Below are 14998 nucleotides of genomic sequence, written 5' to 3' on the forward strand. Positions count from 1 at the left end.
GTCGAGACTAGATCATACGGTCTGGTACATTTAGTGTATTTCCACATCACTTTCCCATTCTGGTTCAAGTCTATGACTTCATTTTGATAAAGACAAGATAAGATGATATGCCCGTTTAAGTTTTCTGTAATTCTGAATCTATTCAAAGATACATCATCGCTCCACTTATATTGGCCTTCACACTTGAATTCTTTCATTCGTCTTCCATCTTTGGATAAAAAAAGAAGGTTCGGTTGAATTGAGCATGAGTTTCTGATATAGCTAATGCGTGGACAATCTTGCAGATAAAGTAATGAAATCTTTCCACCTTTCGTTGAATGTAGAGCCAAAGAATATTGATTACTTTCTGGCAAGGTATAGAGTATCTTTCGTTCATCTTTTGAGTTTTTCATCTGAACTGAAGCATCTTTTCTTGAAATGAAGAGTAAATCCTTTGATTCTGAAACTGCAATATCTACAACAGACTCTATGTCTGCAATAGTTCTAAACTTTTTCTGTGTTTTCATTTCAAACACACATAACTTATCTCCCATCCAAATCTCATCCTCTGTTGCTGCTAAAGAGCTCTTACTATCAATGTACCTGTGCAGCATATCCAAATAGCTTTTCTGAATTTCAGCTTCCATTGGTATCTTGTTACACTGCATTGATCCCACAATTTGTGTCATATCATTTATCTCCCCTGGATAAAAAGTTCTAACTTCCTGTGGAAAATCTACTCCATGATCACACTGTCTGATGAATTCGGAAATGTCTTCAGCATCGATTCTAATGTCTTCTATATTATCTTTTGATTTTGATTTTTTAATTTCTTTCAATTTCAATCTGCATTTACTTTCAAATAATTTCAACTTTGACCTTTTGTCTGAAATGTTTTGCTTGTTTTTATCCAAATCGTTTTGTAAATCATTTTCTAATTTATTGGTATACTCATTCAATGCCTTCTTCAACATTTCAGCGTGTTTTAATAATTTTTTCTTTTCATTTTCATTCTTTTCTGCATAAAATAGATCTAAATATTTCAAAGCATTGATTTTGTCAGATATCAAAGGCAAAATATCCTCTTCAAACTGAGTCTTTAATTGATTGAGTTCCTCCATCTTTTTCTCATAAAAGTGATCAAGGGTCTGGACCGTATGTTTTCCATGTTGCCCTGACATACATTCTGGACAAACAGATTCCTTACATTCCAGACAATGATTTGTGTAAGATCGATTATGGTTATGACAAGAAATATCAACAAGGTTTGGTCTCCATCTTTCCAAATCTCCCAAACACTTAATTTCATGGTTGCTGGCTTTCCCATCCTCATTTTTACTGTGTATTTTTTCACAGTCATCACACATTGAAAATTCACAAGTTTTACAATACCAATCTGTTATTTTTTCTTTCCTACATTGTGAACAAATTGGGAACTGAGCTTCATGTCCTGAGATAGAAGCCATTGTCCAACTCGAAACTGACAGTTCAAAAATCGCAATGACAACAGCACACTAAATCATAACAATATCAAATGAATTTTATCTCTGATAAAGTATGAGGTTCACATTTCGTTCTTCCTGTTTTATTTATAGTCCATATTCAATTTAATTTTCTGGTAATACTGCTTTTCATTCAGCATATCATAGTTTATAATCTAAAGCCAGTAGGCAGTAAAATTTGATTTTGTTAAAAATTCTATGAGCTAATATATTATAGTAAAATTTTACAGATATGTATGCCAATGAAAAGGCAGATTTCTGACTTCATAAAATATACCTATCAAACAAAGGAAAAACAAGAATATATAACCATAGGACAACATGCCCAGCAATATCACATTTTCGTTTAGTAAAACATGAAATCTGGGTCAAATTCAAATTTGGCATATATTCTAAAAAGGTAATGTCAAAATGAACAAATTTACTAAGTTTCAGTTTGATGTGACCTTAGTTTAATGGTAAACTACCTTAAGGTGGTACATAACAATACAGGGAGATAACTCTTTAAAATTCAGCTGAACGTTTTAATCATGTTCTATTGTTTAGGAAATATTAAGCTTCTCAATGATCAGAATTAGTGTTTGTCAAACTGCTATATATCCAATAAAATTTTTCTGATAAAGTGTGTGGTTCAAGTTTTTTGAAATTTATATATTTTTGTCAAAGGGTCAAAGTATATATTTTGTCAAAATTTTATGAAAATTAAAGGAGCCAAATTAATTTTAGTCAAGGTGTTTGGTACCACCTTAAATCAAAACATTAACCTGTAACAGGATGCACAAATTGAGAATGTTTCCATGGGACACAGATGATGCCCCAGCTTGCATATAACATTATAAATGGAGAGAATGTAGACAGGACATACAAATGTTTAAGTTTACAAACTAAAAATTGCTATAGTTGATTTGCCAATTTTTGTTGTCCGTTCGAAACTGATATTTTGTATTTGAGAAAATATGAAATATCAAGAATGATAAAAGTGATGCCACCCAAATTCTAAGCATTGTGTTTAAGTTTCAAAACATTTGGTTGAGGCAAAGTTAAGTGAGAGAACGGAAACGAAAAATTCACCAATTTTTCCATTTGTAAAGGGGCATAACTCTAGAACGGTAAAAGTGACGCCACCCAAATTCATACTTGATCTGTGTTTTGTGGTAATAAGCATTGTGTATAAGTTTCATAATCATAACATTTAGTTGAGGCAAATGTAAAGTTAGAGAACGAAAAATAATTCTGGAATGTACATAGACAGACGTACTGACGGGCATACAGACAGACAAGGGTAACACTTAATGCCCCCTCCTCTGCGGCGGGGGCATAAAAAATCAACAGACAAACAGATCTGAAAACATAATGCCCCTGCTATTGTAGACAGGACATACAAATGTTTAAGTTTACAGACTGAAAATTGCTATAGTTGATTTGCCAATTTTTGTTGTCCGTTCGAAACTGATATTTTGTATTTCAGAAAATTTGAAAAATAATCTACAGAATTTTCTTAATACATATAATACACAAATGTATATGTAAACACAAACAAAAGACCAAATGTTTGTCATCAATTCTAACATGAATTATTAAAGGCAGAGGTAACAGATAAAACAGATATGGTTTCTTTGTAAAGAACAACAACAACACTTTTTTAACTGACGACAAGAAAAGTTGGAATGAAAAGTAACAATCATGTGTTTTCCCCCTGATTTTAAAAACTTTGAAAGAAATATTTTATACCCATTTTTGCCCCTTAATAATGCATAAATATAAATGCATTATTAGCTCAATATCATGGGTTCATCACATATTTTGTAAAGATATGTAAGTTATTTTGTTGGATGTTTGATAAAAAAGGGAAGTCAATGAGGTTTATCAGTCCTCTAAATTTCTAGGCTTATCACTGGACAAAATAAAATATTATATAATTATCACTGAATATAGATATCTATAAAAGTGTGATCCAATAATCTGATAACTAATGTCAAGTACATTTTTAAATATTGATAATTTACATGTTTGTACTGTCATATTGACCTCCTGGGTTAAATGTTCTCTGATATGCTTTGTATTATACTTAGTACATCCTATTCTAGCTAAGATCAGATTGAATACATGACAACTGGCCTATCTGTCATCAAGCTGTTGTCACTCTTTGATAAATTATCAAACCTTTAGCCTTTTTATTGATAAAAAGTAAAAGTGAAAAAGTTGAAATTTTTCATCACTTAAATGGCTAGCATGCTCGGTATAAAATCGACTTTTTCATGTTTTTTCATGCTGGTCCAAATTTCAAATAAGTTTTTCACTTTTTACATGAACAAATTTTCTACAACATTATAGCCCAAGCAGTACAGAAATTATTTATACTGAGCACAGCAAGAGATGGAAGAACTGAAAAAAGTGCAATCTTTCAGTTAAGTGCCAGTCTTTGTAAGAATCAGGCAATTTTGAAAATTTTTAAAACATGACAAAAAAAAACCCACTGACCTAACCATCTATTTTGAAGTTACCCCCATCCTGAGTTAGAAATGGTAGGTCTTTTGTTTCTGCGTGTCTGGTATTTCGAGAAATCTCTAGATAACATTTGTTTAGAATGATAGCACATTACAAAGTTACATCCCCTTAATTGTTAATTTCTAGTGCATTTCAACAAATTTATATCTTGAAATACCAGAACAGGAAAAGGAAACAAATGTTATATACGTGCACCATTATACATTTTGAACATAAAATAATGTCAACTTGAGTGGGTTTTTGTTTGTCATGTTTTTACCACTGCCTGATTCTTATGCAGATTGGCACTTAAGTGTCAGGGATCTGGTTTGAAAACTGAAGGAGCAGTGGATTAAATACATAAAACTGGTACCATCTTTTTTGTAAATTTCGCTGAAAATGACTAAATTTCCAAATCTGTTAAAATATGAGAAATTCCTCAAACAATTAAATAATAGCAGGTGCACAACTTCAAACATTTTTGCAATTTTTCTGTGAAGCTTTATTAGGGAACTGGGTTGAAACAAAAATTAGGTAGCTATTTTTCCACACCAGCTCACACACCTGAAATCACAATACCTCAAGCTGGTTTTGGTCTTTGTCCAAATAGTCCCAAATTAAAATTATAGGAATTTTACATCAATAGGCTTTAGTTATCCAATCAAAGTATGTATAAAAGTACCTTGACAAAAACAGTTTTACTTCCTGTCTGCATATTCTTGATGTACATCTTTCTACTGGACTAAAATAAGAAGAAAAAGACAGTTACTTTTACAAAACTACCGATCAACTGTGATCATTTCCTGGATTTTATTTTCTCAGCATTAAATATATCTTGTCAAAAGAATGACCTAAGATATCAACTATACTCATGATACAGGGAAAGATGTAAGCCATGTGCAGATTTTGCAGTAATTAATACAAATTAAATGCAGATTTTTGCAAATTTTAATGAATACGAGTACATTATATATTGCATTTATTAAGTAGGAAGTTTGGAAGCGCTTATATTATATATTTAATTTGATTTAAATATATTAACAGTAAAATCAACTAATTAATGTATTGAATTAAGTAAATACAACAAGTGAAACTGCGAGCTACTGCTCACTGATGATACCCCCGCCAAATATTTCGGTAAACAGGAAGTTGTTGAGTGATGAATCAGAAAACGCATCACACAGTATAGATGACTTATATAAACCCTGAAACCAAATTTCAGAAATCCTTGTACTGTAGTTCCGGAGAAAAATGTGACGAAAATTTTCAACTTGGATATCATGTGTAAAATGATACAAGTGTTCGGTAAACAGGAAGTTGTTGAGTGATGAATCTGAAAACGAATCACAAGGTATAGCTGACTTATATAAATCCTGAAACCAAATTTCAGAAATCCTTGTATTGTAGTTCCTGAGAAAAATGTGACAAAAATTTTCAACTTGGCTATCATGTGTAAAATGATACAAGTGTTCAGTAAACAGGAAGTTGTTGAGTGATGAATCTGAAAACACATCACACAATATAACTGACTTATATAAACCCTGAAACCAAATTTCAGAAATCCTTGTATTGTAGTTCCTGAGAACGATGCGACGAAAAATATTCATAGGACAGAAGGACAGAATGACGGATGGATGGACTGACGGACGGATGGACAGACAGAGGTAAAACAGTATACCCCCACTTTTTTAAAGCGGGGGTATAATAACCATAAACTTAAAGTAGAAAATAAGCAATCATATTGATTTAATAATGATAACGGCACATTTTTCATAATGGTACCTATTTTCCATATGATATCGAGTTTTTAATAACAACATATGGCTTATGTTTTAGCCAGTACTATAAATTTACAGTAAAAAAAAACCTTGGTTTATATAATTGTAACATCATCATAAATATCTAAAGAATTAAGTACAAAGAGCAAATATATATTTTTTTTTGGTTGAAATTGTGTTTTTCTGTCTCCTACTTATTTAATCATATAGAGTGGGTGGCGCATATTCGCCTTGGACACATTTTCGCAGTTTTGCTATTTTTTCTGTAAAATTTGTGTGCCTTTACCCAATACTTGTCTAAATAGATGGTAAAGGCTTTTTGTAATGTTACTACAACTGTTGATATTCCTCTTTACCCCATTTTCAAGGTTATTCGCACATATTGAGAAATACGCAGGTGTCTTTAAATGATTTTGGCAATTATGTAAGATTTATATGGCAATCATGCGCAGTCTTAAAGTAAATATTTGTGAGAAAAATCGGATAGGAATGATTTCTCAAGCTAATTCATGTAATTGCAAACATTTGTTTTTATAATATACCAGGATAAGGAGGATTGTCATATCATACATTGCGGTGAAAATGTGTCCCCCATTGTACACGAACAACTTGATTTCCTCTTGAGTTTGCATTCGTTTTTAGAACAATTAACCAATGTTTTGAAGATAATTTCTTTATCAAACATTTTTTTCATATAGTTAAATTTCTGAAACCTTCATAAAAAGTTCCAAATAATCGAATGTAGGTCGGATGTAAGTGGAAATGAACGAATTATGCGGCGAATATGGGTCTCTCACTCTAGGATCAACTGGAGAATGTGGAAGAAATAGATCTCATTAGCACATTATTAATTAGTGAATCGGCATTACATTTAATGGCTAATCTGGACACATCGACACATCTAAATATTGACACATCGACATATTAACACATAGACACACTGACACTGGTCATGATCAATCTGTCGCCATAGCTAGGCTTTGACAAAGAACAATATAATGCCTTGTGCTGTGCCACTTTGGCATGTAGGGTCCTCTGGCACCATGGCAAGTGTAATAGGGAAATTTATCGCTGTAAGGCTGTGTAAAATGGGAATCTACTGGAGTAGGCTGTGTCAAATAGAAATCTAATGCAGTATGCTGTGTCCAATGGTAATCTAGTGTCCAAGGCCAGGGTTAGGATTTAGGGTCACATTTAGGATTAAAGTTAGGATTTAGTGTTAGGATTAGGGTTAGAGATAAGGGTAAGGGTAGGTTTAGGATTCAAGTTTATGATTAGGGTTATGATCAAAAGGTAATAGAACGCCGTAGGCTGTGTCAAACGGCAATCTAGCGCCGTAGGCTGATTCAAAGAGCAATCTAGCCCCGTAGACTGTGTCAAAGTGAAATATATAGATGTGTGAGATCAGTCTTTGTGTCTATGTGTCTATGTGTCTATGTGTCGATGTGTCGATGTGTCTATGTGTCTTATGTGTCGACATGTCGATGTGTAAATGTGTCTGTTGTATTAACAGGCATACATAATATTGGATACAGGTCTCATACATATCCTTGCTGTTGTATGAATATGTAATTGGGTAAGGAACTACTTCTACTATATATAACAGTTGAGCCATCATATAATAGAAGAAAAATAAACTGTTAACACAGAGATATGTCTCGCTTATTTGTTATTTTGATAATGCAAATGTTGAAATTAAAATAGCAATACTTTAACATGTAAGTTATGCAAATATTCAAAGTCAATGAACCATGACTGAAGGTACAGGGCTAAACAATCTCCATGGAAATGAGATGTGCCAATGCTAATGCAACTGCAAACCAAATACCATTGACTTTTCATAAGTCGTTCCCTTTCAACAAACCTAAACACAAACATTAACTTGTAAACTATGTAAAAGTTTCAAAGTCAATGAACCACAATTAGGGGGTGGGGTTATATAATCTCCATGGAAATGAGATATGCCAACGCTCATACAACTGCATACTGAATATCATTGACTTAACATTAGCAGTTCATCTTAAACTGACCTAATCACAAACTAATACATGTAAACTAAGCAAAAGTTTCAAAGTCAATAAACCATGACTGAGGGGTAAGGACCAAATATTCTCCATGGAAACTAGATGTGCTAATGCTTATACAACTGCATACCAATTATCATTGACCTAACTCTAACAGTTCCCCTTAAACTGACCTAATCACAAACTAATACATGAAAACTAAGCAAAAGTTTCAAAGTCAATTGACCATGAATGAGGGGGCGGGGCCAAATAATCTCCATGGAAATGAGATATGCCAATGCTCATACAACTGCATACCAAATATCATTGACCTACCACTAGTGGTTCCCCATAAACCGACCTAATCACAAACTAATACATGTAAACTAAGCAAAGTTTCAAAGTCAATAGACCTTGACTGAGGGGGCGGGGCCAAATAATCTCCATGGTAATGAGATGTGCCAATACTAATACAACTGCATACCAAATATCATTGACCTACCACAAGTGGTTCACCATGAACTAAACCTAATCACAAACTAATACATTGTTGACGCCGCCGTAGCCGACGCCAGAAACAGCATACCTATGTCTCGTTTTTGGACTCCGTCAAGGCGAAACAAAAACTAGTTCTACTGTAGTTTTCACTATCTATAAAGATTGATGGTATGTGTTTAGGACAAAAGAAAAGTTTTGGTGGTATTTACAGTTAGGATTTCATGATAATAAAGATTAGGATTATAAAGCTTCAGTATCAAAGGTGCTTACAGATCCAACAAATTTTATCATTTTTGTACACATGATACAACACTTAGGGAGCAACCATTTAACTTCAAGGGGGGGTTATGGTTTTTTGTCTGAGTCAGAAATTTTTTTTCGCACAAAGCACAAACATTTTTTTGAAAGTTTTTCAACGCTATCAATCAAATTATTTTTTTCAAAATTTAACACTATAAGGTATGGGGAAAATCATGATTTAGAATATCTTTTTTTGTCATCTGCTTGACCACAATATTTTTTTTCCATCAAATTGGGGATCAGAATATTTTTTCAGGAAAAAACCATAAACCCCCTCCACTTTTGAAGTTGGTCGTTCCCTTATTATCTAACTTATCAAACAATCAGAATTTTGAAAAAAATATGAAGTTACTGCGAGCAACCAATTCTAATTCTGTGTTTTCTTATTTGAATTTCTTCTTGAAATGATTTAAATTCTGATAAGCAGGTCACATGGTAGGTCTCTTCTTATATAAAGGTATAAAAAGATGTGCCACTGATATGGCACGTTTTTGGAATGTCCAATATATCCAGGGGCGTAGCTGCCATTAGGCTCTTTAGGCACGTGCCTACACATAATTTTTTCACAAATATTTTTTTTTTATTAAAAAAAATAATAAACAACGTTATCTGTAGATGCACGCCAGTGAAGTCGTTAAAACTCTTTAATTATCGAATGTCATGTGTACACTAGTCTATCATCCTTAGTGAATGGAGTATTGGATAGATATTCCCCCTTATATAAAAACTATAAACTAGAATTTTGGTTCACATCATTTCACTACTATCAACAAATACTTGAATGGACCTCAACTTAGACACATGATTTTTTTTAATTAGTTGTTGTTGGCTTTCAACTAGCTTTCCACATGGTCTTCATTTGACCTACAATAAAACCCTTGCCAAAGTAAGCTGTCCGTTTGGCTGTGCAGGATGTATAAATACGCAGTCAAGTCTGGTCAGAATGGGGACGTTAAATCTAATGCCTTGTGTAGAGAGAATGCCCGTTAAGAAACTTGCAACAACTCTTTGAGGGGTTCGTAGGTGGTCTACTGAAAGGCAAAATTTCTGTTCCTATCCAATAAAGCCTCATTTTCCAATGCATGGCGTTTCCAAATTTCCAGACCTTCATCCTGGGCGACCCCTATTACAGTACCTAGCTAAAAGTTGTATTTATAGTCAATTTGTTTTTGTCCTGAACATGCATGAACTATTTGCCACTGGACATTTAGCAATCAATCAATCAAACAAATAGCTTTCAGTAACTTCGAGTACTCTCAGATCTACGTTTAATGACCATAATTATTCAAGTTCCTAAGCAGGTAGGGATTTTACAGAACAGGATATAAGGAAATATGAATTTCTTGAATTTTGTTCGATAGTATGAACAGATAAGAACTTCTGCATGAGGCATTGACTGTGTGTGTATGTGTTTGTGTAGCCAGGGGATGGTGAAGGTTTCTTTTAAATGTAGGATCGTCAATGTGTACTATAAATTGACGTATATATCAATTATCCTCAATCAAGGCTTCCAAAACGGTCATATATGCCGGACATTTGTATAATGTCCAGTAAAAGTCCGACTGGGCAAAGCATGAAACGGTCATCTACTTTTTAGTTTTCAAGGCTTTAAGAGACCGTCATTTTAACATAATTCGCGATCTTTTTGACCGAACGTTTTGCTTTTAACAGCCACACATTTCCGGTCATAAAAGTGACATGATCATTAAGTACTATCAAAACAACCCCTACTTTAATACCTTCTCATTTTAATCAAGGCTAATTAGTTGTCGAACAGCTGAAATTTACCTGTTCAGGTGACAGGTAAACTATTTTGAACCGGACATTGATCGGTCTATTCAAAGTTATTTTCTTACATTTCAGCGGTTTGCATCTAATTAATTTAGTCAAAAAGATTTAAATTATCAGAAATACGTTTACAAATATGATATGATGAAAAAATTAAAAAGGTGAAAATGAAACATCGTCATAAACACGTTGTTTGTACTAGAGACATGTCTCTGTTTGAACTAGTACATGTGTGCGCATGTGCGCAGGTGTGAAATTTAATAATGCATCCTAATTCTTCAAAAAATGCTTAAATTGTCATTGATACCCATATCTCACGTTTATTTCGATTATTTTCTTGAAGAAATAACGTAGAAGGAGCTACTTCCACTCATTCATGCTTTGCAAACGTACACGGAATTTACGTATCCGTCTCTGGTCCATGTTTTACCATTGTCAAGATAACATCCGGTATAAGATTTAAAAACGAAAGTAAAGTTTTTGACAACGTTATTTCACACAAATAAAGAGTCTAAGGCAAATATAAGTACGCTGATGTAATTTATTGTTGCACACTTCGAATGATGCACTGCCAATTTAACAGTTTACGTCAGAACTTTGAATTTGAATCACAGAAAGTTTAATATCGTTTTTTTTATGCCAAACATTGGGATGGCCAACTCGGCAACTGATTACCATAATTGCCTTTTGTTTAATTAGTCTTAAGGGATTAAAATCGGGATAATATATAAAATGCCCGGCTGGCTAAAAATAATGTTGGAAGCCCTGTCCTCAATCAGAAAGGAATAGATATGAAAATACTAAACAGGTTGTGCTGCTTAATAAAGGGCTACGCTGATCCACGCTGGGCAATGCGTATATTGTAAATATCTTTTTTTATATATTTCCGATTGTACTGCCGGTTAACTCATCAGTCAAATGTAATTGTTAAATTATGTATATTATAATTTCTTCGTTTTTTTTTCATGTATATTATCATGATAAAATGACCAGTTTTCATGTTTTTTTTGTACACAAAATTTTGCAACTAAAATGCTGAAAACCGTTTTCCGTAGGGGGCTTTGCCCCGAATCTGGGTCTGTTCGCCCAAAAAACATGTTCGCGCCCATTCACGTTCGCCCTCTTTCACTTTCGCACCCTACACATTCGCCCCCAAAGTCTGTTTGCACCCTACACGTTCGCACCCCCTGAACCCCCTAACAGGGCCCTGCCCTGGACCTGCTGGGGGCCTTGATCGGCCCCCACACTCCCTGCCGCAATTTGTGCCTACTGTTAATTGGATACCTAGCTACGCCCCTGATATCAATGGGGTGCTATTTGACGCTGCAATGCCAATGGGTCATAAATGTTCATCTACTGTTATAAAGTCAGTACAAACAATGTTCTGATCATTTTATCTATTTATATGAATGATCCCATATGGTTAACATGTAAATACGATGTCATAACAGCTGGGAAATATATATAAATGGGTTGTGATTTTTTATGAAATATATGAATGGGTAGGGATTTTAGCGAGAATTAATATATGTTTTTTAAAACCCAGCCTGACATCTGTACCCAAATTTGTATGTTTAGACCCCCCTTCCCCTCCCATCAGGTAAGGTTAATGGAGAATTTTTAATTAACTTACCATTTTACCTGCCTGTACAACACCTATATTAGCTGCCATTCTCTGACATTCCACGTTACCATCATACTCTGCCTTGTCCATACTTATATGAGCTGTAAAAAATAAAGCAGTACATGTTTCTAAATGTAACAGTAATAATTACAGGTTATTGATGTTGCTGGATTGCTATCTTTCGACTTAAGAACCAAATGCCTTTTGTTTCACACCAGTAAAATTTACTTAATGCCCTACTAAAAGTAAATCTTGGATCAATTAACAGTGTGTATAGATTGTCGGGTTTTCTTAACATAAATAATGTAAAATTTCAACGAATGTCATAAATAAACCTTTTCAGAGATAAAATAAAATGCTCCGCAGGGCGCAGCTTGATACGACCGCAGAGGTCGAACCCTGAACAGTTGTGGCAAGTATGGACACAACATTCAAGCTTGATACAGCTTTGCATTTGGCTTGTGATTAAATATTTGACACAGCATAGGTTTCTGACACAGAATGAATGTGGTCTAAGAACTTAAAAATTTTAAATTGGACATTCACCTATTATGGTCCAATATCCATTCAATTTTTGATGAAATCAAAAAAAGTTTAATTTTGGACCCTTTTGACCTCAATGTGGACAAAGTTGATAACGGGGCCCAAAAATCAAAAATCTAAATACATGGTTAGATTCAGCATATCAAAGAACCCCATATATTCAATTTTTGTTGAAATCAAACAAAGTTTAATTTTGGACCCTGATTTGGACCAACTTGAAAACTGGGCCCATAATCAAAAATCCAAATACATGTTTAGATTCAGCATATCAAAGAACCCTAAGAATTCAATTTTTGTTAAAATCAAACTAAGTTTAATTTTGGACCCTTTGGACCTTAATGTAGACCAATTTGAAAACAGAACCAAAAATTAAGAATCTAAATACACAGTTAGATTCGGCATATCAAAGAACCCCAATAATTCAATTTTTGATGAAATCAAACAAAGTTTAATTTTGGACCCTTTGGACCTCAATGTGGACCAATTTAAAAACGGGGCCCAAAATCCAAAAACTAAATACACGGTTAGATTCAGCATATTAAAGAACCCCAAGAATTCAAGAAGAAAAACCCCATTGAAATTGGTCAAGAAATAAGCAATTTATATGAATTTTCTTCTTTTGCACAATACTGTGCAATTAAATATTTCTTGCTATTGCACAATACTGTACACTTGACAATTTCTTGCTATTGCGCAATACTGTGCTATTGGATATTTCTTGCTATTGCGCAATACTGTGCAATTGAAGATTACTTGCTATTGCGCAATACTGTGCAATTGAAGATTTCTTGCTATTGTGCAATACTGTGCAATTGAAAATTTCTTGCTATTGCACAATACTTATTATATAATAATTTACACATCCTGTTTGGTGTGTATCTCCTACCATATCATTATTATTTGCTTTTAAATATAAATCAGAAATAACCAACTTAAAATGGAAAATTTTAAAAGAAAAAAAAAAGGAAAAAAAAAAAGGAAAAAAAAAAAATCCCCCCCCCCAAATTTTTTGAACCACCTTATGATTCATCACCCCCAAATTAATCCCAGCCTTCCCTTTGTGGTATGGTACCTTGCAGTACAATTTCAGAGAGATCTATACACTTGAACGTGAGTTATTGTCTGGAAACTAGAAAAATGTGTTTTTTGGCCCCAAATTCCTAAACATTTAGGGCAATGACCCCAAAACTCAAACCCAGCTTTCCCTTTGTGATATGGAACCTTGTAGTACAATTTCAGAAAGATCCATACACTTACACACAAGTAATTGTCCTGAAACTAGAAACATGCTTGTTTTTTGCCCCTTTTTGGCCCCTAATTCCTAAAATATTGAGGTAATTACTCCCATCATCAATCCCAGCCTTCCCTTTGTGGTATGGTACCTTGCAGTACAATTTCAGAGAGATCCATACACTTGAACACAAGTTATTGTCTGGAAACTAAAAAAATGCTTATTTTTGGCCCCTTTTTGGCCCCCAATTCCTAAATGTTTCAGCAATTACCCCCAAACTCAATTCCAGCTTTCCCTTTGTGATATGGAACCTTGTAGTACAATTTCAGAAAGATCCATACACTTACACACAAGTTATTGTCATGAAACTAGAAAAATGCTTGTTTTTTGCCCCTTTTTTGGCCCCTAATTCCTAAAATTTTGAGGCAATATCCCCCAAAATCAATCCCAGCATTCCTTTTGTGATATGGAACCTTGTGGTACAATGTCAGAGAGATCCATACACTAACACACAAGTTATGTCTGGAAGTTACAAAAATGCTTATTTTTGGCCCCTTTATTGCCCCTAATTCCTTTACTGTTGGTACCATAACCCCCAAAATCAATCCCAACCTTCCCTTTGTGGTATTGAACCTTGTGGTAAAATTTCATAGAGATCCATTCACTTAAACTAAAGTTAGAGTGCGAAAACCAATGTGTCTTCGGACGATGCCGGACGACGACGACAACGACGACGACGACGCCAACGTCATACCAATATACGACCACAAAAATTTTTTAGCGGTCGTATAAAAAAAAGTAGTTAATTGGAAAAACCATGTGCCATCTCTGCAAAATTTTACAAAAAGTTAAACAATCCATAACTTCGTGAGAGATTTATGCAAAAAATTCGTAAGGGTTCCGCGGAACCCAGTGTCTCGCCTACTTTTGCTGTTAATCACAGGCTCAACAAAAATGAGGAAAAAAATAAATAAAAATATTCCTCTCTATACTATCTTTTGATTGTTAGTAGCTTCTGTCCAAGTTTGGTAAAAATCCAGGACAGTTTATGAATCTAATAAATGTTTTAAAAACTTAAACTGCAGACTGTATGTAATGTTAACTGGAAGAAAAACAAAGTCCATTCATAAGTAAAATACGGAAAAAATCAAACAAAATTTTAACAAATTTTCCTTCTAGATACTAGCTTTTAATCATAAACAAGCTTCTGTCCAAGTTTGGTACAAATCCAGGATAGTTTAAGAAAGTTGTTAAAATTTTAAAAA

At 33.9% G+C, this 14998-nt stretch overlaps 1 protein-coding gene across 1 annotated transcript in view; it reads right to left on the reverse strand.

Annotated features, from left to right (window-relative positions):
* LOC127711396 (trafficking protein particle complex subunit 11-like) overlaps positions 1–14998 on the reverse strand; it is a 57480-nt gene that overhangs the window by 14588 nt on the left and 27894 nt on the right. The window contains exons 23-24 of the mRNA XM_052217427.1: positions 11969–12060; positions 4651–4710 (exon numbers count right to left, since the gene is read on the reverse strand). Coding sequence (XP_052073387.1) covers positions 4651–4710; positions 11969–12060 — 152 coding nt within the window. The remainder of the gene's footprint in view (positions 1–4650; positions 4711–11968; positions 12061–14998) is intronic.

This window comes from Mytilus californianus, unplaced genomic scaffold, assembly GCF_021869535.1.
Source record: "Mytilus californianus isolate M0D057914Y unplaced genomic scaffold, xbMytCali1.0.p SCAF_8, whole genome shotgun sequence".
Taxonomy (NCBI): Eukaryota; Metazoa; Mollusca; class Bivalvia; order Mytilida; family Mytilidae; genus Mytilus; species Mytilus californianus.